Source organism: Colossoma macropomum, unplaced genomic scaffold, assembly GCF_904425465.1.
Source record: "Colossoma macropomum unplaced genomic scaffold, Colossoma_macropomum, whole genome shotgun sequence".
Lineage (NCBI taxonomy): Eukaryota > Metazoa > Chordata > Actinopteri > Characiformes > Serrasalmidae > Colossoma > Colossoma macropomum.
The window spans coordinates 16,588,146-16,613,650 of record NW_023494789.1 but is presented as its reverse complement, the minus strand read 5'-3'; the positions used below and the strand labels follow the sequence as shown (position 1 = coordinate 16,613,650).

At 37.8% G+C, this 25,505-nt stretch overlaps 3 protein-coding genes across 6 annotated transcripts in view; 1 reads left to right on the top strand and 2 right to left on the bottom strand.

The window, feature by feature from the left end:
• Nucleotides 1-8,267, bottom strand: part of tmem131 (transmembrane protein 131) — a 51,162-nt gene extending 42,895 nt beyond the window's left edge. For all 4 annotated transcript variants that reach the window (XM_036570308.1, XM_036570309.1, XM_036570310.1 and 1 more), the window contains exon 1: nucleotides 8,071-8,267. In XM_036570308.1, the coding sequence (XP_036426201.1) occupies nucleotides 8,071-8,194 (124 nt within the window). In that variant the 5' untranslated portion in view covers nucleotides 8,195-8,267. The remainder of the gene's footprint in view (nucleotides 1-8,070) is intronic.
• A 4,642-nt stretch (nucleotides 8,268-12,909) lies between these two features.
• actl6a (actin-like 6A) lies at nucleotides 12,910-20,717 on the top strand. Its single transcript, XM_036570306.1, has 14 exons — nucleotides 12,910-13,111; nucleotides 13,691-13,767; nucleotides 13,861-14,035; nucleotides 14,598-14,698; nucleotides 15,592-15,689; nucleotides 15,828-15,922; nucleotides 17,823-17,929; nucleotides 18,442-18,531; nucleotides 18,652-18,713; nucleotides 18,878-18,992; nucleotides 19,075-19,155; nucleotides 19,330-19,425; nucleotides 20,340-20,426; nucleotides 20,563-20,717. The coding sequence occupies exons 1-14, from the start codon at nucleotides 13,087-13,089 to the stop codon at nucleotides 20,641-20,643; spliced, it is 1,290 nt and encodes a 429-aa protein (XP_036426199.1). The 5' UTR covers nucleotides 12,910-13,086; the 3' UTR covers nucleotides 20,644-20,717.
• A 295-nt stretch (nucleotides 20,718-21,012) lies between these two features.
• mrpl47 (mitochondrial ribosomal protein L47) lies at nucleotides 21,013-24,840 on the bottom strand. Its single transcript, XM_036570307.1, has 7 exons — nucleotides 24,681-24,840; nucleotides 24,370-24,500; nucleotides 23,468-23,528; nucleotides 22,208-22,304; nucleotides 21,910-22,040; nucleotides 21,682-21,777; nucleotides 21,013-21,544 (listed from the first exon to the last, which is right to left on the bottom strand). Exons 1-7 carry the CDS (start codon nucleotides 24,809-24,811, stop codon nucleotides 21,436-21,438), a joined length of 756 nt encoding a protein of 251 aa, XP_036426200.1. The 5' UTR covers nucleotides 24,812-24,840; the 3' UTR covers nucleotides 21,013-21,435.
• Between the last annotated feature and the right edge of the window lie 665 nt (nucleotides 24,841-25,505).

The window sequence follows — 25,505 nt, the reverse complement described above, 5'->3', positions numbered from 1 at the left end:
ACAAATATTATTTCGAGATTACAGCCTGCTGTCTGCATACAGCCAAAGCAACAGTAACTTCCCAGTAACTTTCCACTTTAAAAGACTGCTGAGTGTGACGAATGCTAAGAATCAGATGATTAGGATTTTCTTTTTTTTTAAAAGGAGACCAACATGTCACAACTGCAGCCCTGCACAAACTACCTTGAGGTCACCATTTAGTCATGAAGTCTAGCCCAGTTCAGCTCTCTTAACTGTTCATTAACATCTAAGATGCATTTACCATGTCTTTTTAGTTAAATGTTCAAAAAAATATCTTCAAAGAAAAACTTTGCATCGTGTTCATTGTAAGCAGGCAACAGACGACATTCCATTACAATAATAAAAATTGGCCTCAATGTAGTCTGCTGCTAACGTTTCACTACACATCCACATTTATGATGTTACTTAGCTGTAATTTTTTAATTCTTTTTCTACTTCTTCTCTAGAATGATAAACATTCTTTAAGTCTTTAAATAAACTTTGTTTACATCTATTTTTGCACATCAGCAAACCCCCCCTGATATCAAGTCAATCTGCTTTAGGTTAGAACAGAAAGTAGTCTCATAAGTCAGACTTCTGTCTATCATCAGAGCCTGGTGCATTTTGTCACTTACTGTGACCAAGAACAGTCTAATTCGACAGAAAATGATCATTTGACTGACATGCAAACTAACCAGCCACAAACCGTTGGCAATTTTTAAAACAATGCTACAACCAACTCGCCCACAGGAAATAAAGTGGTACGTGTCAAAATACACACGTATATCTAATTTACTAGCTCCTAAAGGCCTCTGAGAAAATGCAACAACTTTTAAAGATGGCGTAAACTTCACAAACTCTTTTAAGTTACTACTAAGTTGCACCCAAAAGCTTAGGTCACAACATCAAAAACATGTTTCCCGCCAGACAGATGCACAGACGCATGTACACACGTTGAATGCAACTGACAAAACCTCAACAGCTGTGGTCAGCTTAACATGCAATATATATCACATACTAATTCATGTACCTTTGTGGGCTGAGCATCTGAGGCTGAGACCAAGAAGACAGTAAACAGTAAAAGCAAAACATTATGCAACAAAAATATATAACATATAAATGAGTGTGCCTATCAGACTTCATCTTAATGCAAGAGAGAGCATTTGAAACTTACGATCATCATACATATTGCCAACTCAAATCATGACAGTCCTAATCAAATCATTACCTTGTATATTAATATGTCCTGAGGTTAATCCCCAACTACACACTCTGCTATACAAAGACAAAGGTTTAAGTAAGCCCAATGAATCACACACCAACAACTCTCCTCGTTTGTGACTTTTTGCCCTTTTCTGAAGTGGATAAATATTCAGAGCTGGGAATCTTCATCTGACATCTATATGCCAGAGAGAAGCTTTGCATGAGCCACACACACACACACACACACACACACACACACACACACACTCCATCCCCCACCAAAGTTTCAGTTGCACTAAAGCGCTTAAGTCAGCAACACTTCAACACAGTTTCTCAAGCCGCCTAAAATCAATTTCTAATGCACACAAAATGAACCAGCTTTGAGGTTTTAAACAGCACAGGGCTTACTGCAAAAGGTTCTTTAAAATGAACTGGTAAATACTACAGAATCATGCAAAATTATACCACACAAAACATAAAGTGCTAAACTATATCTAGCATCCACATGTTTACAACGAATGTAGCCTAATCATAAAATCATCATTACCTCGCAAACATCAAATATTATGTATGAACTATAAAAGGTTTGAGTAGACTAGGTCATATTTTCATTCTTACACTTGAGAAAAAGATTTTAAAACGTCCGTACTAAACAACTAAACACAGTGGCCTGTCCTTTATTGCATGAATTCCATTTTATGAAAGTGGTATGCCTGCTATGTGATAAATCAGTGAGGGCAGTGCTTCTCAACTCCAGTCTTGGGTAGAGGTGTGCAATGACAACACTGATTGTTATGATGATAATTTGTGCCACTTTATGTCACAATATCCTTTTCTTCATGTGCATTACCAGTACTTGAAGAACACTGACCAACTACGTTTCATTACAAAGAGAGTATGATTAGGCTCATTTAATTGGATTTTATTTCAGCTGAATAAATTCGTGCAATGCTGAATAAAAATCATTGCACTGTGTTTTTATGTGTCATTATGGCTACCTTTTTGCTTTTGTGTTTCAATTCATCAAACCTTAAAAAAAAACTAAATATCCTCCTGCCCAGCATAGTTCAACTATTCCCTGCTCCAACACACTTGATCAGCTCATGAAGGGCTTGATAATTAGCTGATCAGTTGGATCAGGTGTTTCAGGTAAAACTATTCAGGTAGGGGGTCCCCAGGTTTGGAGTTGGTAAAGTCATATAATATATGGTAGGGTCATATAATATATGTGTAATTGACCGTAATGATTTTTATGTACTTGTTATATGTTCATGTGGACCCCAGGGGGAGTAGCTGTTAGCTTCATACAGCTAATGAGGATACAAACAATCCAATCAATCAATCAATCAACCAATGATTAAATAAATAAGTCTGACAACTAAGATTACTGATAAAACTATGGGCAAAAATGCAGCTTAAGCATAGAGGGGACTAGACATATCTTGACAGGATCAAACAGGAAGTCAAAGAGAAGCAGTGGTGCAAAAAACACATTCAATCTCATGACATGACACCACCACTCAAAATGTCAACCAGGAGCCCCATACATCCGGTTTTCATATTAGACTGCATATTCCTTAAACCACTAATTAAATGTGTCTATAGCTTTGGGCTTCAACAGTACTGAACGATGAAACAGGAAAAGCAAATGATTTAAATCAAGTCAAGTCAAGTCAAGTCAAGTCAAGTCAGTCAAACTCTAATAGGTAAAGATGAAGACACATTTATCATGATACAAACTATATTTCAATGTTTTAGATTTACGTGCTTGGATGCAGGGCTAAGCTATTTTGCCCCGATTTACAACAAGCTGTGGGTCAAAAATACTGAAAATATTTTGTCTTATATGGCAACTGTTACTTGCCTTTAAATTACAACACACTGTACAGACAATTCATTTTCATCGTGCCAATGATAAACCAATTGTGCAGCCCCAAACTCAATACACACTACATCATACAATACTTTATGCATTTATTATCTTACGGTTAGAAGTTATTACAAGATAAAGCCTTAATTAATTATATTCCTACACTGATCTTGTTGGGCAAATGGAACAATGATAATGAACATGATTCATGAAGTACACATCCCAATAGAAGCTTGACAACACCAGATTTTTAAAAGACAAAATTACCATTTTTAAGGAGAATCAAATTCTGAATTTGCACTTCGTCCCTGAATAGTGAAGAGACAAGCTAGACAGACTACATATAGAGCAAGCTGACAAACACAGGGCAACTGAGAGCACATACAGTGTCACCACAATTATTTGTTTAAACAAATAGGAAAACGGCCTGTACAGAAAAAAGTAGTCAAAAAATTGTCAGGTGAAGTCATGAGCTACAGTGGGTTTGCATATGTCAGCTTCACACACACAATGTGTGAGGTGTGGGATTTAGTCCACTACAGTAATACAGTAATCTCTGAACCAAGTGTGGACGATACTGCAAAAAAAAAAAAGCAAATTGCAATACTTGACATTTTCATGATGTACAATGTGTCTCAAGAGTTCATTTTACTGAGGTTAATGATACAACTGGAATGAATAAAATGCAAAAAGTAACATAACAGCTTAATGGTCTGACAGTGAATCAGCTACTGTTACTAAACACTTGCTGCTGTTGTTTGCAGGCTCTCTGTAATTGGTCTAAATCTGTCTGTTTTGTGATCTATGCATTTGTACAGTGTTCAGGAAGTTCTGAAAATACCCACAACATACTTAGAAAAACATACTGCAATACAAGTTATCATGATAACGATAACATATCATATTGCCCACTCCGACTCTGAACCTGGAATTTCTGACAATCTCATACAAGTGATACTGTGGGAGCAAAGCACTTGCTTTAACTAACTCCTCCCCTCCACCTCCTCTGAAACTCTTCTTTTTCCGCTAAATATGAACGCACACTGCTGTAAACAAACTGACCTACATCTCTGAACATGCGCTGATGTGCGCCCCTACACCAAAAGCATGCGTGGCATTTTCGAACTTCAGAAAATAAGTCCCAGTCTTTTTGAATTATATGATATTGTCATGACTCACAATACTGAGACATTAGTGCCGCAGAGTTTGCATATAAAAATATAAAAAAACGTTTAGCACAATACAGGTGGAGACCAGGACTTTGTTAGGCCCTTTGTTAGGCCCGTCACAATGATGAAATTCACAGCAACGATATACTGTTGTACAAATAATCTGAATTAATGTCTGTTTTGTTTGTTCTTTTGCAACTAACAAAGTACAGGTCTAAAGGAGCTCAATTGGTTTATTAGCTATCTTGCTTAGCTAACTTTTTATTTTGCAGCTAACAAGAGACATTACACTGCACTGTGGTGTGCGTGAGTGTCTACAATTGCAAAAGACTACATTTTTCTCTTAAGACCATGAAAATATGAGTGAAAAACATTTGTTCAGCAACCATACATGCAAACATTAGCACTGGCTGTACTAGCTATCAAATTAGCAAACATCCCCCTAAACATGTTACAGCACACAGTTAAAAGTTAAAACTGTAAGTCAGAAAAAAGAAAAAGAAAAGAAGAAGCGATATCCTTTATTTACATTTATTGTGCTCATGTCAACTAATGAAAATGTATCTCACACACATTGTGCTTGTTGTAATACAATACCACTGTGAAATCTAACTACTGTGGAAAATAATTGTAGTCAGATTAAATAACCGTGATTATCTCAAATAATTATTATCAGGCAATTATGTAATCATTTTGACAGGCCTATTCTTTGTTTAAGCCTTCTACTTTAACATCCTTAAGCAATCCAAATGACACTCCAACATTTATGTCCCACTAAGACAAAACAAAAAATGTGAGGACCGCCACAACTGCACACAAACTACAACAAGAACAATGTTATGGGCTCTCAGCATGGTCCACCAAGTTCTAAAGACAACAGTCTAGCCATAGTATATTTGCTAAAACGAGGCACGTGACTTGGATCTTCTTCCACAGTGATATATGGGGGTAACATGTGTTCACAAACACACATCATTTTCACAGACAACTTCACTTATAATTTCACAATAACAAACATTGCAAATGCTCACACATACTAGTCCAAGCTGATCTAAAGATAACTGCAAGTTATCTTTATAAGCCATGAATCCAACTTCATAGTAGGGATGGGCAACATAATAAAATATATTACCATGATACTTAAAGGTTTAATATACTGGTACAGACAAAAAAGCATGAGGATGACTACAATTAAAAAAAAATGATACAAACTACAATGATTTTATTTAACATTTCACATACTGCACTAAATCTAATCAATCAGGACTAATTGTGCTTTTTTGTAATGAAACTTTGATAAAAATTATGCAATATGCTCAAAAAAGTGCATTGTCACAATAACAGTTATCACCATACTGCCCACTCCTACTTCATATTATATCTCCTGGGGTGAGAATAATGTTTTGTTATTACAGTTCTGTAATATCACCTTATGAGTATTCATAAAGCACTCACTAGTATTTCAGAAAGTTTTCCTGCCCTACTACTACGGTTTTGATATGTAATCCACCACTGTTAGTACTTGCATCCACAATAGCTCTAATACTACATCTGAGTTGCTCTACACCTGGCCTAGCCAAAGACCCAGAGTAATCCTGGGGATTACAAAGCAGAGTAACATGCTGCGTGTGCTTTAGGCAAAGATCACGTCCTTACTAGAAAAAAAAACACTATTCAACTTAACGTAAGTTCAGCAGACACGTGGATCTACTATACATAGAAACTTTATTTGGTTTCTGCCACCACTAGTTCAAAAATGGGGTTCAAAAACAACTACTGACAGCACTACAATCTCACCAGCTGTTTAGCACCAACAGAAAATATTCCTCTGACATTCCTCTGTAACTACTTCAACTTTATTTGTGTTCTGGATACATGTTGAACAGTTTCTAGAGCTCAATCATCCCAGTGATTTGTATCTTTACAAAGAAAAATACATGTTCACACAGAAATTGGGCTAACCGTAGCCCAAAGAAGCAGCTGCTCGCATAAATGTTTGAACCAATCAGACTTTCTTTATGGTTGGTACATCCCTGTAATCTCTACTCCATAATTTTGAATCTGCCTGTACTGTTATGTGCTTCATAACAAAACTACAGATTTTAAATTACCTACCCTGACCCATCCCCAAATGTTTCAACTTTAATCCCAGGCAACACAATATACAACAGCAAGCTGAGGCCATCTCATTACACTACCTTGAGCAGAAACTTCACAGCTACTATCACAGACAAACACTATTCTCCTTCAAAGGCCTGTAGAGATTTCTCTGTAGCAGGAACTTTAGCTAAAACCTAAATTCTTAAAGTTATGAATTTACAGTGTACAATCTAGACAGATATAAACAAAATCCTCCACCAGCTATCTAAACCTGACACATCAGTGAGGTCCTAATCCAACTCTTTGCCAACACATGCAACAACCTAAAGACCAAAGGTACAGCTGCCCTGTCAAAGTGAGTTGATATTTAGATTGTAGCAGAGTTGCGAGCCTTCGGAGTTCAGGTAAGTAGGCTAGTACCCACTGTATTACATTTCACTTGAGTAACACTGACAGCTTCCAAGCAATGAAGACAAAAATATGTCATTTGGCTGACATGAGAATAAGGCTTATATATATATATATATATATATATATATATATATATACATACATACATACATATACACAATGTGTGACATAAAGCCCCACAACAGATTCAAAGTTAAAGCACAACTATTCAGGACCAACTTACGTCCTACCCAAAACAGAAGTACATATAAGATTTTTGCTTGAACAGTAATGTTATTTGCAGTGTTGGTCCACTCACAAAGCAATTCTGTTGTCTTTGTGGACTTTCATACACGAAACTTTTTTAGAAAATGTGTAGCCAAGAGCCAAGTTAAACAGACCGATTCTATACAGCTATAACAAGTCTAACTTGACTCAAGGCAGCACAAATGAACAGAGTTAAACCTCTAATCATGACTATCAAGTGACCTCCGCCTACCTTTGCCAAGTTGGTTGACATGTCACTGCTGACAACACAGGCCTGAACTCTGGCAGCTACTTAGCTAAACTAAGCTAAGCTAAGCAACCTACCGAGATAACAGGGTCGAGACAGAAAACTAACGACCTGTCAACTCCAACGAAAAACGCTCCAATACGTGAAATTACACGTTTTGAATAAGGAAGTGTTTTTAATTCAAACTCACGCTTCTAGGTTCTCACGTAGCTGCTGAGCCTTTAACGCTGGCTAACGTTGATAGCCAAAAAGCTCTCGACCTAGACCTTGGCTAATGTTAGCTAGCTAGCTACTTCAGCTTCAAACGGTACCTTGAGGCAAAAACAGCATATTTGATTTTATGCTCCATTTGAGAAAAAAACACACTCAGGACGGGGGTCCCTCTAGAAGTTTAATTTGATATAAACACTAAATAGCTAAATTGAATTAGGAGAGTAAACACAAATAACCAGCTAGCTAATCAAGCTATTCCAGGCAAGGTTTGCTTGCTTGTTGGTTAGCTTTAGCTATTTTAAATCTAACTTAGCTAAAGTGACATTGTTACCTTATACAATGGAGCGTATATAACTCGTTACTTGGCATTTTTCAATCATTTGCTCTCTACTTTGCAGTCTAAAGGTAAAACATAACATGCTAGCTGTCGTCCGGCTGTAGCATTACCAGGTTAACTGAAAGTGCTTTGCTGTCATGCTAACTCGTTAGCCTGCAGTTTGAGCAGCAGTTAGCCAGCTAGAGAGCCAACAAACATTAGGGGAAAAACCGAGCCCGACAGGCCCTCGCCACACAACAACACCCGCACTGTAATAGTTCGGTAAAACAGTTACCTTGCTTGTTCGCCTGTGCCACGTGAATTATTGCAATAAATAAAACCCGCAGGATCCCCATGCACGATGTTGACTTTGTTCTTGGTGGATGTGAGGAACTCTGTGCTCTCTCCTCGCTCGCCATGCTGCTGTTTCTCTATCAGTATGTGTGTGCGCGGACAAAAAAAACTAAAGCGACTGTTTGCATGCTGATATAAAACAGCAGAAACGCACTCAGGGGAGACACTCGGCGGACGCGGATGGTATCGGTTCCCTGACTCGACACATCGGTGTGATCTCTGCCCTGCTCTTACACGTGCTTCACTTCAATGAAGTGACATTTTAATTTCATATATTAAATACTAAAAAATACGAAATACTGAAACTTAAACTTGAGCATCCTGAATAAAATGTCATAGAGGTACATCGAACTTTAAGTATACACACACACACATATATATAAATATATATATATACACATACATACATACATGTATATACATACATATTAATAAAAAGTGATGAAAGTGATGATGATGATATTAATATTTACATATACATGTCTATATGTATCTCTGTTGTTGGAACAAAACCTCGTATCTCCAAAATGGTAACTTTATAGGAGGAAAAAACATACTTTACTTTTATAGTAAAAAAAATATATATATATATATATATATATATATATATATATATATATATATATATATATATATATATATTGGTTGAAGCTACTTAACTCATAACTTTAAAGTTACTTAACAGGCTTTGTAATTTTCAGTGATTCACACCTCTGCAGTAAGTAATGTTAACTCATACAGTCCAGTGGTTTTAAATGGTTACAACAGAGCTGACAGTGTTTTACTAATTCAACTGTTATTTACTCTTGAATTAGTTAGATTAACTTGAATAATACTAATACCCTTCCTTGTATAAGGTATTAGCATCAACTGTAACAATTCCATTATATAAAATGAACTGTTTTGTACAATAAGGAATAAATGGCTTATATAGGACTTGAATCAACCATTGCTGAAAACTCTAATGGTTTAATACATATATTCCATTCTGTCATCCTCTGTGGCTCCAGAGTGAAATGATAAACCTGAACACTAAACACCATCATGGTGGGAATAACAAAACACATAAAATTCATCCAAACTTCACATTTAAAGTGAGAGTATTTTGTGACAGTAAAATAACACTTTATGAGGAGAATTATATTTATAAATAAGAAAATTATGAGTTAATTAATTAACAAAACCCCCCAAAAAACGCAAAGAATGCTAGGAAGCTTTTTGGGCAAAAGACTCTCCAGTCTGTAGGATTTATCCAAATTAACTGATCATAACTACATTTACCTCAGTAAGAAGGGATTATACAAGAAGTTCAACACCTTATTATGTTGTGGCCACACATTAGGATCTCATTTCCACATGTTAGTAAGTTGTGGCCACACCTTTGGATCTCATTTCCACACATTTCTAAGCTGTGGCCATGCATTATTTTTATTCAGAAGAGATGTCATAGCAGTTACAATAAGATGACATAAATGACCAGAGTTAAACTGCTAATCATAACTATTAAGTGACCTCACTCTATGTTTGCCAAATTGATGGACATGACATGGCCTGAGTTATTACTCCCCCAGTCACTGCTACTTTAAGCTCTGGTGATGTTATATGTGACTGAGCATAATAAAGATATATTCAGCTGTTCTGCAAAGACACCAAGCTCAATTACATAGCACTTAGCTAGTTTTTCTTTCCACTTGTTGGGAAATAGCTTTCAAAAAATGATGAGAGTATTACAACCACCTGCTCAACACTAAAAAGAGATGTCTGTCCATCAGATCGTAAATCCATTTGGCTAATTTTGTTGATTTGAGATGATAAAAATTAAATTAACATCTCATGTAACACCACAATTGGGGCTGTTTCTTGATTTAGGTAGTATAAGCAATTGTTCGGAGACCCTGAGCCACCAGAGGCACCCACTACTTTATGATAAAGAAGGCCATTTAAAATACATTTTATTTTATTCATTAAAATGTATTTATAAATATGTAATATGATATGCATACACTAACATTCAAAAGCCTGGAATAAAAATAATTGCTGTCATATTAATAATTTTACTCAATAATTTACAAACTCCAGCAGCACTGATGTGTCTGATCCACTGTACCAGTGCAACACACACTAACACACCACCACCACATCAGTGTCACTGCAGTGCTGAGAATGATCCATCACCCAAATAATACCTGCTTTGTGGTGGTCCTGTGGGGGTCCTGAACATTAAAGAACAGGGATCAAATAAGGTCTAACAAATTATCCAAAGAAACATACAGACACATAGAGGTGGCTGGTCGGTGTGTATGATTTTATTGTTCTTCAAATGAATTAACTGTTTATTCATTTTCGTTCTTGCATACAAAATATTGTCATTGTAATAGGAAGAGTTTATGGCTCACCAATGTCCAGAAAAGGGGGCAGTCGTGGGCTGGAGGTCAGGGAACCAGCCTTGTGACCGGATGGTCGCTGGTTTGATCCCCATCAGCTGACAGTACGTGACTGAAGTGCACTTGAGCAAGGCACCTAACCCCCATCTGCTCCCTGGGTGCCGTGGATAGGGCTGCCTACTGCTCCGGGCAAGTGTGCTCACTGCCCCCTAGTGTGTGTGTGTTCACTAGTGTGTATGTGGTGTTTCACTGCATGGATGGGTTAAATGCGGTGGTCTAATTCCGATGTGTTCAGACACAGTTGGCTAAAAGGTTCGTTTCATTTCATTTCATTCATTCAAAAGGCCTTGACACAAGTGTGATAGGACACATTTTTACCCTTGTTTAAACAAACTATGACACTGTTATATTGATGTAAATACATAACACACTTATATACATCAAACAAACAGTATAAAAGATGCAACACACATTTTATCATACTAGCATGCTCACACATCAGACACAGCATCACCATACATAAATGGCCCTGAATGTTGTCCATGTTGCCCAGGCACTGGCCTGTAAAGCTCGTTGTTACAGTATCGCACATTGGTCAATGACTGCAGTCGTATAAATGATGTAATGGTGCTTTATTCTCCAGCTGTTGGCCACAGCTATGCTGTGCAGTTCGCTCTCTGACTCAGCTCATGTCTCTCCTCTTTTTCAGCTCTTTCTGCTCACATGCACATACATATCCCCCCCCGGGTGGACCCAGCCCCTGCCCTCCACAATAAGAGTCCTTAGCAGAATAATCCTGTGAATAAATACTGAAGAACACGCAACCTAAACTACACACACACACACACATCATCTAAACCGCTTATCCTTCGGGGTGCTGGAGCCTATCCCAGCTGGTTCCTTCATGCTGAACACAAATAATTCAAAGATTCTGGCGTCTTTTCTTTATTTCTTTTTCTCATATGAAATACAGCTTCTGCACAATGGTTGAAATGTTTAAAATGAAACACTAAACTTTTTATAGTTACATTATTATTTAGGTAAAAAAAAGAAAATTTCTGAATAAGACCTTCTGAGTGGACCTCAGAGAGTTTGAACACCTTCTGTCAAAATACATGTTTTGTTGACTTTCTAAGTGTATATAAGTCAATCCACCCTCCACAAAGGACACACTTAGACATGCATTTTTTGTTGCAAAATTTATTTGCTGAGTTTATAATAAACATAAAATAGAAAATGTGCATTCAAATATACAGAAGTGTGTTTTCTGTAGAGGATGTGTGGAACTTATTATGGGCATATATTTATCAAAAAACAATAAAATTTCTCAGTTTCAACATTTGATATGACGCTGTTGCTAAGCAATGACTTTGACAGCTGTAGGAGACGCTCAAACCATTTGAATGTTTTTACTTCTTACTTTGTGCACAAACAGAAAATGGACACTTTTAAAATTACATTTGACCGACAGCCGATTTGGTCAGACTCTGAAGATGAGACTACACTAAATTCCGAAACGGTCAGTCGGTCTGTGTGGAGCTGGAGAACGAACTGCCGGCTGTGAGCGAGTGAGCGGAGCTCGTTACTCTGACGTAGCAACAAGCTGCACGTTAAGGAAATATCATTTGACGAATCGCCAACATCAAAACATATTAAATGCCATGTTCACGGCCCAATTTATTAATTTCTTACTTTATTTATTTAACCGTTGTATAAAAGCAATAGAACACTCGAGGTCATGAGTAATCGCAAACATGATGTTGTGACGTTATTTCGCGATAACACACTCACTCTCATGTTCTATTGCTCAAATAACATACTTATGGAGGACTTTATGTCCCGATTCAGGTTCTCTTTAGACATACGCTGGCCTGCTTTACATGTTTAAAAAAGAAATAAAACAAAAATATATAGTTTTTACTTGTCACCTAGTAGACAGTAGACGCTTCAACAATCAATTTTGTAGCATGTTGAAGAAAAGTTTTGACATGTTAGTTTTAGGTTCTCCAGCGATTATTGCGCTTGGTTCATTTTGCTATGGACTCTGATTAGAGACGGTGGGGCTAGGAACTGCCTTGGGGTTGTGTATGTATATGTGAGTTGAGAGAGAGAGAGAGAGAGAGAGAGAGAGAGAGAGAGAGAGAGAGAGAGAGAGAGAGAGAGAGAGAGAGAGAGAGAGAGAGAGAGACTCTGCTTACGTACGGCGTGGCAAATAGAGCACCACCACATGTATCAAAGCTGAGTCTCGTTTTCATTACGCTGTTTAATTATTCTTAATACTCCCATTTCTTTTGTTAACAGTGTGCTTGCCATGCTATTTCCAGTCTGATTGCGGTCTCCGGTGCAGGATAGAAGCCCCTGTCTCCAGAGCGGGAGGGGGTGCTGTTGAGTTTTCGGCTCTAGCCCGCTGACTTTGTTCAGCACAGAGATAGACGACTGATTCGTTTCCTTTGTTGTGATGAGTTTTCTGTGTTAAATAAGAAAGCGCGGCCTGTGTTTTAGCAGCGGTGCTGTTTTTGTAAAATTCACCGTCTTATTATTAGTAAATATAAACTCGTCTGCCGGCGGTGATAATGAGCGGCGGAGTGTACGGAGGGGGTGAGTTGGTTTGGCGGTCTGGAATGAATGAGAGCGCCACGTTTGGCTAACGTGCTAAACATTAGCGGAGATGAACTGACAGAGGAGTGAAACAAACAACATTATTGTTTATTACTCAGCATTAGACCTTATTAATGCAGATATAGTTAAACTGGCCGGTTATCACTCTCTATCTGTGCGGAGTATCGGCTCCTATTACTGACAGCTAACGGGTTCCCTTCTAACTTGGCTTTCTAACATGTTTAACGTTACGCCCCGGATTTTCTGGTGTTTAGCTAAATCCTTTAGGACATATTCCATTAACGAAAGTGTTTTCAGGGTTCAGGACTGCTGGAATGATGTTATTGTTTTTCTCGTAATTATTGTTAGGTATTTCATGTAGGGATTTAAATGATTCATCGCTATCATGTTGCTGTGTACACGGGTTGTGTCCTGTTTCTCTTCCTCTGGATCAACACAGGAACCAAACCAGATGCCATTCAAAATACAACATTCTTGTTTTATGTTATCACATTTTGTAGTCCATATTGATCCGCATTTATAAGAGTTCTGTCTTTTTCTTTACATTTCCTTTAACAGATGAAGTAGGAGCCCTTGTGTTTGATATTGGCTCCTACTCTGTGAGAGCCGGCTATGCTGGAGAAGATTGCCCCAAGGTAAGCGAGAGTTCATTCTTTAAAGCTGAGACATTGCTGATAGGAACCAAATACATAATATTTTGTGCTTTTTTAAAATGCTCTGATTTGCAGGCTGATTTCCCCACTGTGATCGGAGTGACACTGGACAGGGAAGATGGCACTACTCCAATGGAAACTGATGGGGAAAAGGGCAAGCAAAGTGGGACAACATACTACATTGACACCAACCAGCTCAGGGTGCCACGGGAAAACATGGAGGTCATGTCACCTCTCAAAAATGGCATGAGTAAGTGGGATTTTTAGATTTAGACCTAGATTTTTCTTTAATAGTGAATTCCACTGATTTTTCAAAAGTTCTAAATAGCTCAGTTTAAATGTAAATCGTCGTTCAGAGTGGTTTCATGAGGAAATGTTATGTTGTGTAGAAACTTCAGATTTTCCTTACAGTGGTGGTGGTCATAGGAACTGGGGTCCTGATGTCTGGTTATAAAATGGCTATATTTGCAGTGTAGACAACATATTTGTAACCATTTCATGTGGTGGCTGTCTGTGAGGTAGCTTGTAGAGACTAAATGTTTCAGATGTCTTTTCATCAATGCTGTGAACAACTTGATAAGTTTCTCTAGAATGGAGCGTATCAACACTCACATCAAATCACTCAAGTCTTAGTTTACATCATATTAAGTTTAAAAAATGGTAGAATGTAGAAAATTATTGTATAGTTAGTAGGAATGTAGAAATGTTTGTTACACAAAAGCGTCTCTTGACTAAGCATTGAGTTCCAAGTGTGTGTTTTATTTCATTTTTTTTCCTTCCCCTTACTAAATCTCTCCCGCTCTTTCTCTCAGTTGAGGACTGGGACAGCTTTCAAGCCATCTTGGACCACACCTACAAAATGCATTTCAAATCAGAGCCAAGCTTGCATCCTGTGCTAATGTCCGAAGCCTCGGTATGTTGCACCCAAAGCCACATTTCCAACTACATATTCTGCACCTTGTTGACACACTGTGAGCATACACCAATCAGCAGTCACGTTAAAACTACCTTGTTTCTACACTCTTTGTCAATTTTATCAGCTTCACTCACAACATAGGTGCACTTTGTCGTTCTATGGTTACAGACTGTTGTCCAATTGTTTCTCTGCATAGTTTTTTAGCCCCCTTTAACATTGTTTTTCAACGGTCAGGACCACCACAGAGCAGGTATTATTTGGGTGGTGGATCATTCTCTGCACTAGTGACACTGACCTGGTGGTGGTGGTGTGTTAGCGTGTGTTGCACTGGTATGAGCAAATCAGACACAGCAGATCAGTGTCACTGCTGGACTGAGAATAGTCCACCAACCAAAAATAGTGTTCTGTGGGCAGCGTCCTGTGAACACTGATGAAGGACGAGAGGATGACTAACACAAACTGTGTAGCACTGGATGAGCTACAGTCTCTGACTTTACAGCTACAAAGTGGACCAACAAGGTAGGAGTGTTTAAAAACTCCAGCAGCACTGCTGTATCTGATTCACTTGTACCCGCACAACATGAACACACCACCACCACATGCTGAGAATGATACACCACCCAAGAAATACCTGCTCTGTGGGGGTCCTGACCAGTGTAGAACAGTGTAAAAGGGGGCTAACAATGTATGCAGAGGAACAGATGGACTACAGTCTGTAATTGTATAACTATAAAGTGCACCTATATAGTAAGTGGAGCAGATAAAGTTGACAATGAGCGTAGAAACAAGGAGGAAGTTTTAATGTTTTGGCTGATTGGAATGTAAAGTACACATGCCATTTGCCAACATGCTCTTTTTTTACTGGCTGTGTCTTGGTGTTTTTCTCACAGTGGAACACACGGGCCAAGAGGGAGAAGCTGACAGAGCTTATGTTTGAGCATTATAACATTCCTGCTTTCTTCTTGTGTAAAACGGCTGTCTTGTCTGCGTATCCTTCCACAGCAGTTTGTTTACTTTTTTTTGAGGAGATCTTGTCCTTCAGGCTTCAGTACATTATGCAGCTGATATGATTGTTTATATGACCAAATCTGAGTTTTAGTAGCACCCTTAACTGCGATTATTCCAGATTTGCCAACGGACGATCCACTGGTTTAGTGTTAGATAGTGGTGCCACACACACGACTGCCATACCAGTGCATGATGGTTATGTCCTGCAGCAAGGTAAATGTCATTTTTATGTCTTTCATATGAGGTTTTAAGCTTGAAGGAAATGTTTGCTTACTTATTGAGAGTCTCTTGCGAAAGACTTGGAAGCTTTAGGGCCTGTTTACACCTTGCATCAGCACGTTTGCGGTAGTCGGATCATGTTTGGATTTCACTTGACTGCATGAAAAGCCAGGAGCAATCACCCCAGGACAGACTGTGAGCAGATTACAATCGCATCACTCAAACCACAATCAGAGGAGGTCAGAGACTAATCTTGACCACATTTAACACAAATGTGAACAGAATGCGTTCTCTGTGTACAACTACGTGAGTGGAAATGTTTCTGCTGAGTGCTGACTAGCAAATGAAATGAAAGATGGAAGATACGGGAGTGTGAAGTTCTTCCCAACCCAACAGCCTTCTTGCACTCTCAGCAGATGAAAGCATCTAAGCTGAGCTTGTCGACTCATGTTGTATTGGGACAAAAGTAAAACAGAAGCGACGCATGTGTTGACATGCTTTTTATGCAGAAAATTAAAATCTGATCTCATCTCAATGCATTTGAGTGAAACGTGAAAATAGCATGTGGTTCATCCAGATTTGATGTCTAGGTAGTTTAGATACAATTTAGACACAAAATACATGTTAATGAAAGGTGTAAATAAACTCTAAGAATCCATGTAACCTTAATATTATTTTGCATGAAAAAGAAAATCAAATAAATAGGAAGGTTGATAAAGGTAGCAGTTTGAACTGTAACTGAATCTTCTGTGCTGGGGTTAAAAAGGGGGAATGGCCACTCAGGCCACCATTAAGAATTTGGGGCTAGAATAAGAAAACCCATTGGAAATATACCTATTGGACTTAAAATAGACAAGCAAGTATCAAAAAACAGTCAGGTGATGCTTTGCAAAAGAAGTGGTCACCACATCACCACATTAGCTGTCATGGTGGTTACAGTTGAGGAATTTCAACAAAATCTGATTCGTCTGATTAGTTCCATATCCAATCACACAGTTTTGTTAAAAAGGAAAAAGAATGTTAAAAATTTAAGGCAAGTGGCCAATCAGGCCACAGCCTCTGCCTTTTCATTGGTCAAATGTGAAATAATGTGGTCAAGGGCACCAGGCAATGTCAACCCTTGCTTCTGCGAAATTTACAGTTTACAAAAAATGTAAAAAAATTCAGTTTACTCTGACGCTTATTCTGCTGCTTCCTGAATAGTATTCCAAATGAAAATATGGATGCTATTGCAATGTAGAGGTCTGCGCGGGACCATGTTTTTTCGGGCCCGATCCTGAAAGATTTCATACTGTTCCTGCAGAAAATCCTGCCCACAACTAAAACTTTTTGGCATGCTCTCACTCGCACAGTCCCGTCAAGGCGAACTGACGTAATATTTGACATAGTCTATTCATAAATACGTTACTCTCTGCTGAATAACACGGCATTCATGGTCATCAGGCTCACTGTGAAGTAACTTTAACATAGGGCATTTTTTCCCAGTAAACACACAGCAAGAATTAAACCACAGAATAGTTATTTTTAATGTTTTGTTGGGCTCGGCAACTGTGGCCATCGGACTGAAGGAGAATTTGCATGTTGTTCATGTGATAAATTGCTTTGCAGCTCTTTAGATTGACTTCATTCATTTTAATTGTTTTGTTATCCTTTTATATTACATAATATATTTTATATGTGATTTAGTGATTAAGTTTAAGATGAACCTTTCAACAATTAAATGTCCAGTTTAAATACTTTGACTCTCATCTTTAGGAATGTCCTTGTCAGTTATGCACTGTTTCCGAATGTTGTTGCGGTGTTACCTAAATAATCCCATTTATTTTAATCAATGAACTTGAGAAAAACAGCTAGTTGTACTGATACTGAGTGCTTATGTTTTGTGCTTTTACAGGCATTGTTAAGTCCCCTCTTGCAGGTGATTTCATGAGTATGCAATGTCGAGAGCTGTTTCAGGAATTAAGTGTTGAAATCGTTCCTCCATATATGATAGCATCAAAGGTGAGGCCTGTTTATAACTAGTCAATTTTGTCAGTATATATTTAACATTGTGGTGGTGGAGAGTTGATATAGAGGTTTGGCCATTTTTGTTTGCTTTACCACCTTGTCTAATCATGTTGTAGAACCCATTCACATGCATCTGCATGGAGAGGTGGATCATTTGTCTTTTTATGCTGTGACAGAGACAGATCAAACTAGAAACAGCATGAAACCACTTTTTCTTTTCCAATCCGATAGTGTTTTCTGATTTTCCTTTAAAAACTATTATGCTTTAAAATGAGCTGTTTTTAATTGAAACACGTTACTTGATGCACATCTAAAAATAGGTTATTATGCTCAACCTACTCAATCTTAAGATACTGTTTTTGTGTACTTAATGGCACATCAAACTCTGAACTGCATCCATATGTCAGTTTAACTGAGTTGTTTAATTATGTTTTTTGTTATTCGTTATTCAAAATGGTTCTTTTGTACCTGTTGCAGCTGCTAATGTTGGTCTTTTATCATTTAAGGATTCAGTACGTGAAGGTGCCCCAGCCAGCTGGAAGAAAAAAGAGAAACTACCTCAAGTTACTCGCTCATGGCATAACTACATGTGTAATGTAAGCACTGTAATCATGTTTACCAGAACACTCAAAGTGATAATAATAGCTGTTCTGCTTTATGACTATAACTGCAGTTCAAACTCTGATGACCGTAATCAATTATGTTCTCTTCTGCAGACTGTTATTCAAGATTTCCAGGCCTCAGTCTTGCAGGTGTCAGACTCACCTTATGATGAACAGTATGTGTTCTCTCCTCAGTCTACCCAAGCAGACTGCACAAATGCACAAACTTTACACCAAGATAACACATACACATTTTCAGGAGACCGCACACAAGAAAATGTGAGTTCTAGAGGAAGAGAAATCTATCAAATGATTTGATTTTTTTAAACCCCTATTACAGAGTAGCAGCTCAGATGCCCACTGTTCATTATGAGCTCCCCAATGGATTCAACTGTGACTTTGGAGCTGAAAGACTGAAGATTCCTGAGGGGCTTTTTGACCCTTCAAATGCAAAGGTAAGTACTGCTCATTAAGCCTTTCTATAATTTTAGGTTTTTTCCCCATAAATTTAAGGTACATTCTCTCTTCTTTTCATAGGGCCTGTCAGGAAACACCATGCTGGGAGTCGGCCATGTCGTGACTACTAGTGTTGGCATGTGTGACATCGACATCCGACCAGTTAGTGCTCGTTTTATATTTTGAACTTGTACGATCACAAATGCCTTAAAACCACATTTATGTTGTATGTTTCATGTTGTAAAAGTCTAAAATACCAAATGCTTTGCTTTGGTAAAAGTTTCACAGCTGTAAGATTAGTCACTGATATTGACCCTGATTCTGCTGTTCTTTCAGGGTCTGTATGGCAGTGTGATCGTTACCGGAGGAAACACACTCATCCAAGGATTTACAGACAGATTAAACAGAGAACTCTCTCAGAAGACTCCACCGGTTAGTGCTGTTGCATTGAATTGTTGCATGGCTGCCATTCATGAGTACAGATTTTTAACATTTTGTTGATTTTCTAACAAAAAAGTTTTGCTCTGCATATTTTAGGGCACAATTTCTAATTATCTCCTGAGTTTAATACTCTGTATGGCCAAAAATATATGGATACCTGACCATCACACCTATATGAGCTTGTTGCACATTCAATTTAAAAATATGGAGTCTCCACACCCCCTTTCGGCACTAACTGCCTCCACTTTTCTGGGAAGTCTGGCATGCAAACAATGTTCCAGTTCATCCTAAAGGTGTTCAATGAGGTTAAGGTCAGGGCTCTTTGCAGGTCACAAGTCACAGGGCACAGTCATGCTGGAAAAGTAAAGGGCCTTCCCCAAACCGTTGCCACAAAGTTGGAAACATATTGTCTAAAATGACTTTACATGCTGTAGTATTAACATTACCTGGCAGGTAGCGTTCTCCTGGAATTTGCCAAGCTCTGAGGCGTGATTCACTGAGTTTGTTTGAGAAAGTCTAAAACATTTTGTTCAGGACCCATTTTATTTTGTTTTTTAATATGTTAAATTCAGCAAATAAGCAGTAATTGTGCATTAAATTTGCAGAAGTGTGTTCTCTGTAGAGGATGTGTTAACTTCTTTTCACTTAGGAAATCAACAAAACGTAATTTAACATGGGGTGCCCAAACTTTTGCATATGACTGTTTACATCTGCACTGTGTTAACTATGTAGGGATTGCAATCACTTGTTGTTCTGCTGTCTCTTTCACCCTGGAGCAGCAATATCTCAGCCTTCAGATCTTCCATTACAAGCTGTTTTCAGTATTGCCATTGTGGAGTGCAGGTAAAGACATATTATCCTAAAGAATGTAGCACCAACAAAATGAAATTCTTCATATTTTCCAGAGCATGCGTCTGAAGTTAATAGCCAGCAACACAACTGTAGAGCGGAGGTTCAGTGCCTGGATTGGAGGTTCTATCCTGGCATCACTGGTAAGTATTGCTCCACACATTTTTGTCTTAATTATTGTGTTTAACGCTGTGTTATGACCTGCAGTTATTTTATTGCTAAAATATATTAGTTGCAAGCAGCTTGTGACTTTACAACATGTTCTTGTACCTTCTTTAGGGGACGTTCCAACAAATGTGGATTTCAAAACAGGAGTATGACGAAGGTGGGAAACAGTGTGTTGATCGGAAGTGCCCTTGACCACCCCACTCAAGTGGCTGACTGCCTTTCAACATTTTTGAAAAGGAAAAAACAACAACAAAAAAAAAAACAAACCTCTGATAGTAAAAGCCTTCTTAGTGGACTCAGGAACTGAAAAGACACTTGGATTTTCCTTCTCCAAAAATTAATCCTGCTTTATTATACTTTTTTCCTATTTTATAACTCTGTAATAATTGCCTCGGTCACACTTTTCTACTCTCAGTATTTTCATGTCACATTTGGCACCTCAGAATATTTCTAACCATTTAGATAATAATGCTGTATCTTTTGGTACATGTGCAGTTGTGATCCTTCAAGTCTAAGTCAGTTCCAGAAAACACTTAAGCAATACATGCTATTATGACAGAGTTCTGTGGCAAATTTTGTTATTCTTTTAATTATTGATCGGCCGTTTTGAAAATAAAGATTTTTGTTACAACTTTGTGCCTGTCCTGTTCATACTTGGACAAACATAATCTAAGAGGGGTTATTGAGGGGTCACTACAACAATAAATGAACATTCAGCCACTTCAAAATTGGGTGACGTGCATGTACAATACTAAAACACAGACTCTTCAAGTTTTAATTTTAGCAGTCATTAAGTTTATAATAGGAGTACAAACATACAACCTGAACAGTTATACCTTTATCTTCGTGGCTGAACTGCACACCTAACTTTACATTTGCAGTTATATGACTATAAGATGAGCCCCAACATGTGAAGAAATGGTTTAAGATATATAAGGATGTCAGCTGTGCTGCAGAAGACACTGGCTTTTTGTCTTGGTCACCTCATGCTTGGGCAGTGTTTTTGGGAAACACCTCCGCCAGCTTCTGTTGCTTTCTTTTCTCCCTTGCTTCTCTCCGCACTTTACTCCGCAAGTGTTTCTCAAGACTCAGTCTGAAATTAAGACAACAAACAAGCATGACATTTTATCAGTAAAGTATTTAAGTCTTTTTATTTATATATATATATATATAAATATATATATATGCCCTTAGTTCAAGTCAAAGAATGGTATCAAAATCGCAAATTACCTTGTGTAAGGGGCAACAAATGGAGGTGTATAGAAACGTTTTCTCTTGTATCTCCTGTTCATGTACCAAGGAATAGGATGTTCTCTAAAGCGGTACCTGAAAGAGAGTAATTTTTTGTCAGTATAAAATGCCACATTAAACTCTCACAGTCCTCTTATGTTTTGAATTTATATCTTTAATATATCAGGAGACAGATCAGTTTTTCCCTGGGATAAAAATTCTGCTTACCAGAATGTTTTGCCAAAAACATTTTTCCTCCATTCTCCCGGTCTCCCTTTCTCCTGTCCCGTCTGTAGTAAGCGGAGAGCATCTTCCCTCTCTTTAACAATGGTGTCAAGCCTCCGCATAGATCTTTCAACCTATTGACATAATGCTGTCAGTTACACTGTGAATCAATGGAAACGTGCAATCCTTTGTGCCATCATGGATCATTAAACTGAGAGGTTCTATATGACTGCAACTGCACACTTGAAACTTCTAAACAGCATAGAAAGAAACTTGTCAGAGTCTTAAAGCATATGTTTACCTTCTTGATGCGTTCTGGACTGGGCATCTGAACACGCTGTCGTTTAGCTTCTTGTTCTATCGTAAGCAACATGTTTTTTTCCTTTAGAAGAACATACCTAGTGAAAAAAGAAACAGCTTAAGAATGAGTGTATCCATTATAGACAAAGCCCAACGAGTTGTTCTCTGTAACATCGGGCAATTGTGGTTGTCTGTTTTGTTTTGTTTTTTTTTCCATCACATGCATCTTTATCAACACATGCATCTGTGCTAGACAGCTTCGTGGAAATGACAGGTCTCTTATCAAACAATTAAATGTAAGCATGCATATCGCTGCTGTCAGAGCAAAATCTTGTATCTCCAAAATGGTAACTTTACAGTAGAAGGAAAAAACATACTTCACTTTTAATGTAAGTCAATGGAACCAGTAATCATCCATTCATCATGAAATTTACACACAATATAAAGAGCAACAGGCATTTTCAAATTATGGCAAAAACTGAAAAACGACAAAAACGCAGATATGAGGTTTCGTTCCAACAGCAGCGATATAATTGAGCATGATAAAGCAATGCACAAAAATCAGAGTGCATTTACATATATCAGTCTTAAAGGCACAATAACAAACAGACTGTTTAATTCTAAGGGATAAAGAGAGGTTGGAAACCACAGACATAATTGGGTTGAATAGAAAAAAATTCAAATATATAAATACATAAAATATTAGAAAACTGTAGGATATGGGCTCTTTAATAACATGAAATAAAAGTTAAATGCCATTATTACACATATCACATTTTACTTGCTGCCAAGATCATTCTAAAATAAGCTCATCAACTAAAGGTGTCAAACCCTGATCCTAGGGTCAATGTGACTGCACCACGCCTGGCTAATATTACATTGTCTCTCAACACCATGAATAACTATCAGAAGTGTTGTTCCATGCGAAATGACTGCCTGCCAATGGCATGAAGGCATAATCGACACTTGGATCATGTTTCCTTGACTCAATATAGATGAACAAGTCTCATTCTGGAATAAACTCCCAGGAAGATGTTAAAATGGAGTTGTGTTTTGTATTTTTTGTAAAGAATTTGGTTGCAGACTACTAGGAACTGATGTTTATTTACATCATGTGTTATTCACTTTTTGTCGATGTTGGCTGCATAAAGGTTTATTCTTCTGTGGTGCAGAATTTCTGTGGTACAGAACCCAATATTCTATTTAGACAACAGTACATTATTAGAAATCATATGCAAACTAAACAATAAAACGCCATTACCATAGCTTGTGCAAATCTTCATTACTTTTTGTCCTGAGCTGTTTGGCAGTCCATGGAGCACCTGTGAAAGTCACAGAGTTAGCCAACTATTCAACTGAGGATTCTGGTTCTTCAAGCCATTAAGCTCTTATATATTTTACATGGAGCTTACGATGCATTCAAGACAAGCTCTGACTGGGAAAACCGGGTGCAACTCAGAATCTCAGCTCGAAAACATGAGTCTAGTTTTTCACTTCAAACTTTTCAGATCTTAAGCTTACTGATCTCAGACTCAGAAGTGGGTAATGACTAGTTTACATAACTCAGTTACATCTACTTCAAACAAATTGACTCATTTGTACATTTCTGAGGAAATGATAACTCACTTGTACTCAAGTATGCATGCGAGGAATAAAATCTACTTTTTCCTCAGGTCCATTTTTGCTCTTCACACTTTGTTTGCAACTCATTTTTGGCTTTAATTTCATTCTGTCCTGTTTTTTCAGCATCTATGCTGTTTTGCTGCTGCATACGTTTCTTACTTTTGATTTTTTTTTAACAACAAAAGAAAGGAATAGCGCTTTCACAGTGGTGGTGACAGGAACCAGATGTCTGAAAAGTTTAATACCTCTTAAAGCTACCTCACAGAAATGGCTACAAATATGCTGCCTCATACCTGAGACTTTGTTTACATCTCAACGATTGAGTTATATAGAAATTCAGAACATTAGTGATGTTCCCCTTTTAAGTTCCTGTGTTGATGGATGCTGGACGTACGAAAAAGTTACACCAGAGAGGACACATGAATCATTATGTACCTTATGTATAGTTTTTGTTTACACTGGCGTTCTTACATTCTTCTTTACTCAAGATGTTTTCTGGTGCTAATCAATCAACAAAACATTTACAACATGTACAGTTACCTGATTTAACTGTCGTTTCTCCCCAGTTTTCAGGCAAGTCAAAGAACTCTTCAAGGCTCCGTCTGCTGGAGGATGTATGGAGAAGCCGATACTGTGAGGGACGGCTGAACCGAAAAAGATCGTCATTTTGCCTGTGAATGTGGAGAAGACAGGTTTAATAACTACGCGTATTCATTCTATTCAGCTAAAACAGCTGATGTTTCTAAACTTTTCCTTTTTTTCCTCAGTCTTTATGTTCACTGATAACAGCCCATTCCCGCTCACGGTACTTGACTCTCAGAGACCAGTAAAGTGACTACAGGTATTATTACCTCTGTAGGCAGGAGTGATAGCTGACCAAGGCCTGTGAGGAGCGCTGAGCGTTTACGGGTGAAGATATTTTAATAACGCGCTGAAATTGTCTGCAAATTGCAGAAAGACGGCATGCAGTGGCCGCGGCCATCTTGAAGAGCAATGTCAACGTTGAACAGGGTTGCCAAATATTTCAAGCCTAATCCGTACCAGTGGTTTCAATCCTAGACAAAACCAGAGCTTCTCACAGATTCTGTAAATTCTTAGTGCTGTTATATAGAAGACCCTGAGGTATGACTTACATTTATCATATTTTGTCATGTGTTAGTGGTAATTTTTCTCAAGAAGGATAATCAGTTTCTGAGTAAAATTTACAGACGAGACACTACAATTAAAACAAATAATCACATCTTTAGGTTTTATATCTACACTGTATCCAGATTAATCTGAAAAATATTTGGGTAAATCTTTCCAAAATTATTTAGAATTGTGACAATCAAAAATATATGAGTCATTTTTTTCAGGATTTTAAACATAAAATCTGGCCTGTTCAAAAGTTGTGGCACATTTTATATTTTATTTTTCCCCAGTAAGTTAAACTAAGCAAATAAATAGAAATTGTACATTAAGGTTTGCAGAAAAACATAATATTTATATTTCCTGTAGGGGATGAGTTGACTTATTTTTATAAATAAAAAAAATCAACATTCATGTAATTTGAACAAGAGATCTCAAACTTTTGCACATGACTGTATATTGTACGCATCAGCTTGACATTCAGCTCACTACTCACTGGGATGATTCCAGCGCAACATGGCAACACATATGCTATAATATGCACAGTA

Coding starts and splice junctions, on each gene's coding strand:
- actl6a (XM_036570306.1), top strand. CDS start 13,087: ATGAGCGGCGGAGTGTACGGAGGGG. Junction 15,923..17,822: donor TGGTTATGTCCTGCAGCAAG/GTAAATGTCATT, acceptor GTGCTTTTACAG/GCATTGTTAAGTCCCCTCTT. Junction 18,714..18,877: donor GACTCACCTTATGATGAACA/GTATGTGTTCTC, acceptor CCCCTATTACAG/AGTAGCAGCTCAGATGCCCA.
- mrpl47 (XM_036570307.1), bottom strand. CDS start 24,811: ATGGCCGCGGCCACTGCATGCCGTCTTTCTGCAATTTGCAGACAATTT. Junction 24,501..24,680: donor TATCACTCCTGCCTACAGAG/GTAATAATACCT, acceptor CCACATTCACAG/GCAAAATGACGATCTTTTTC. Junction 22,041..22,207: donor GTCCAGAACGCATCAAGAAG/GTAAACATATGC, acceptor TTATGTCAATAG/GTTGAAAGATCTATGCGGAG.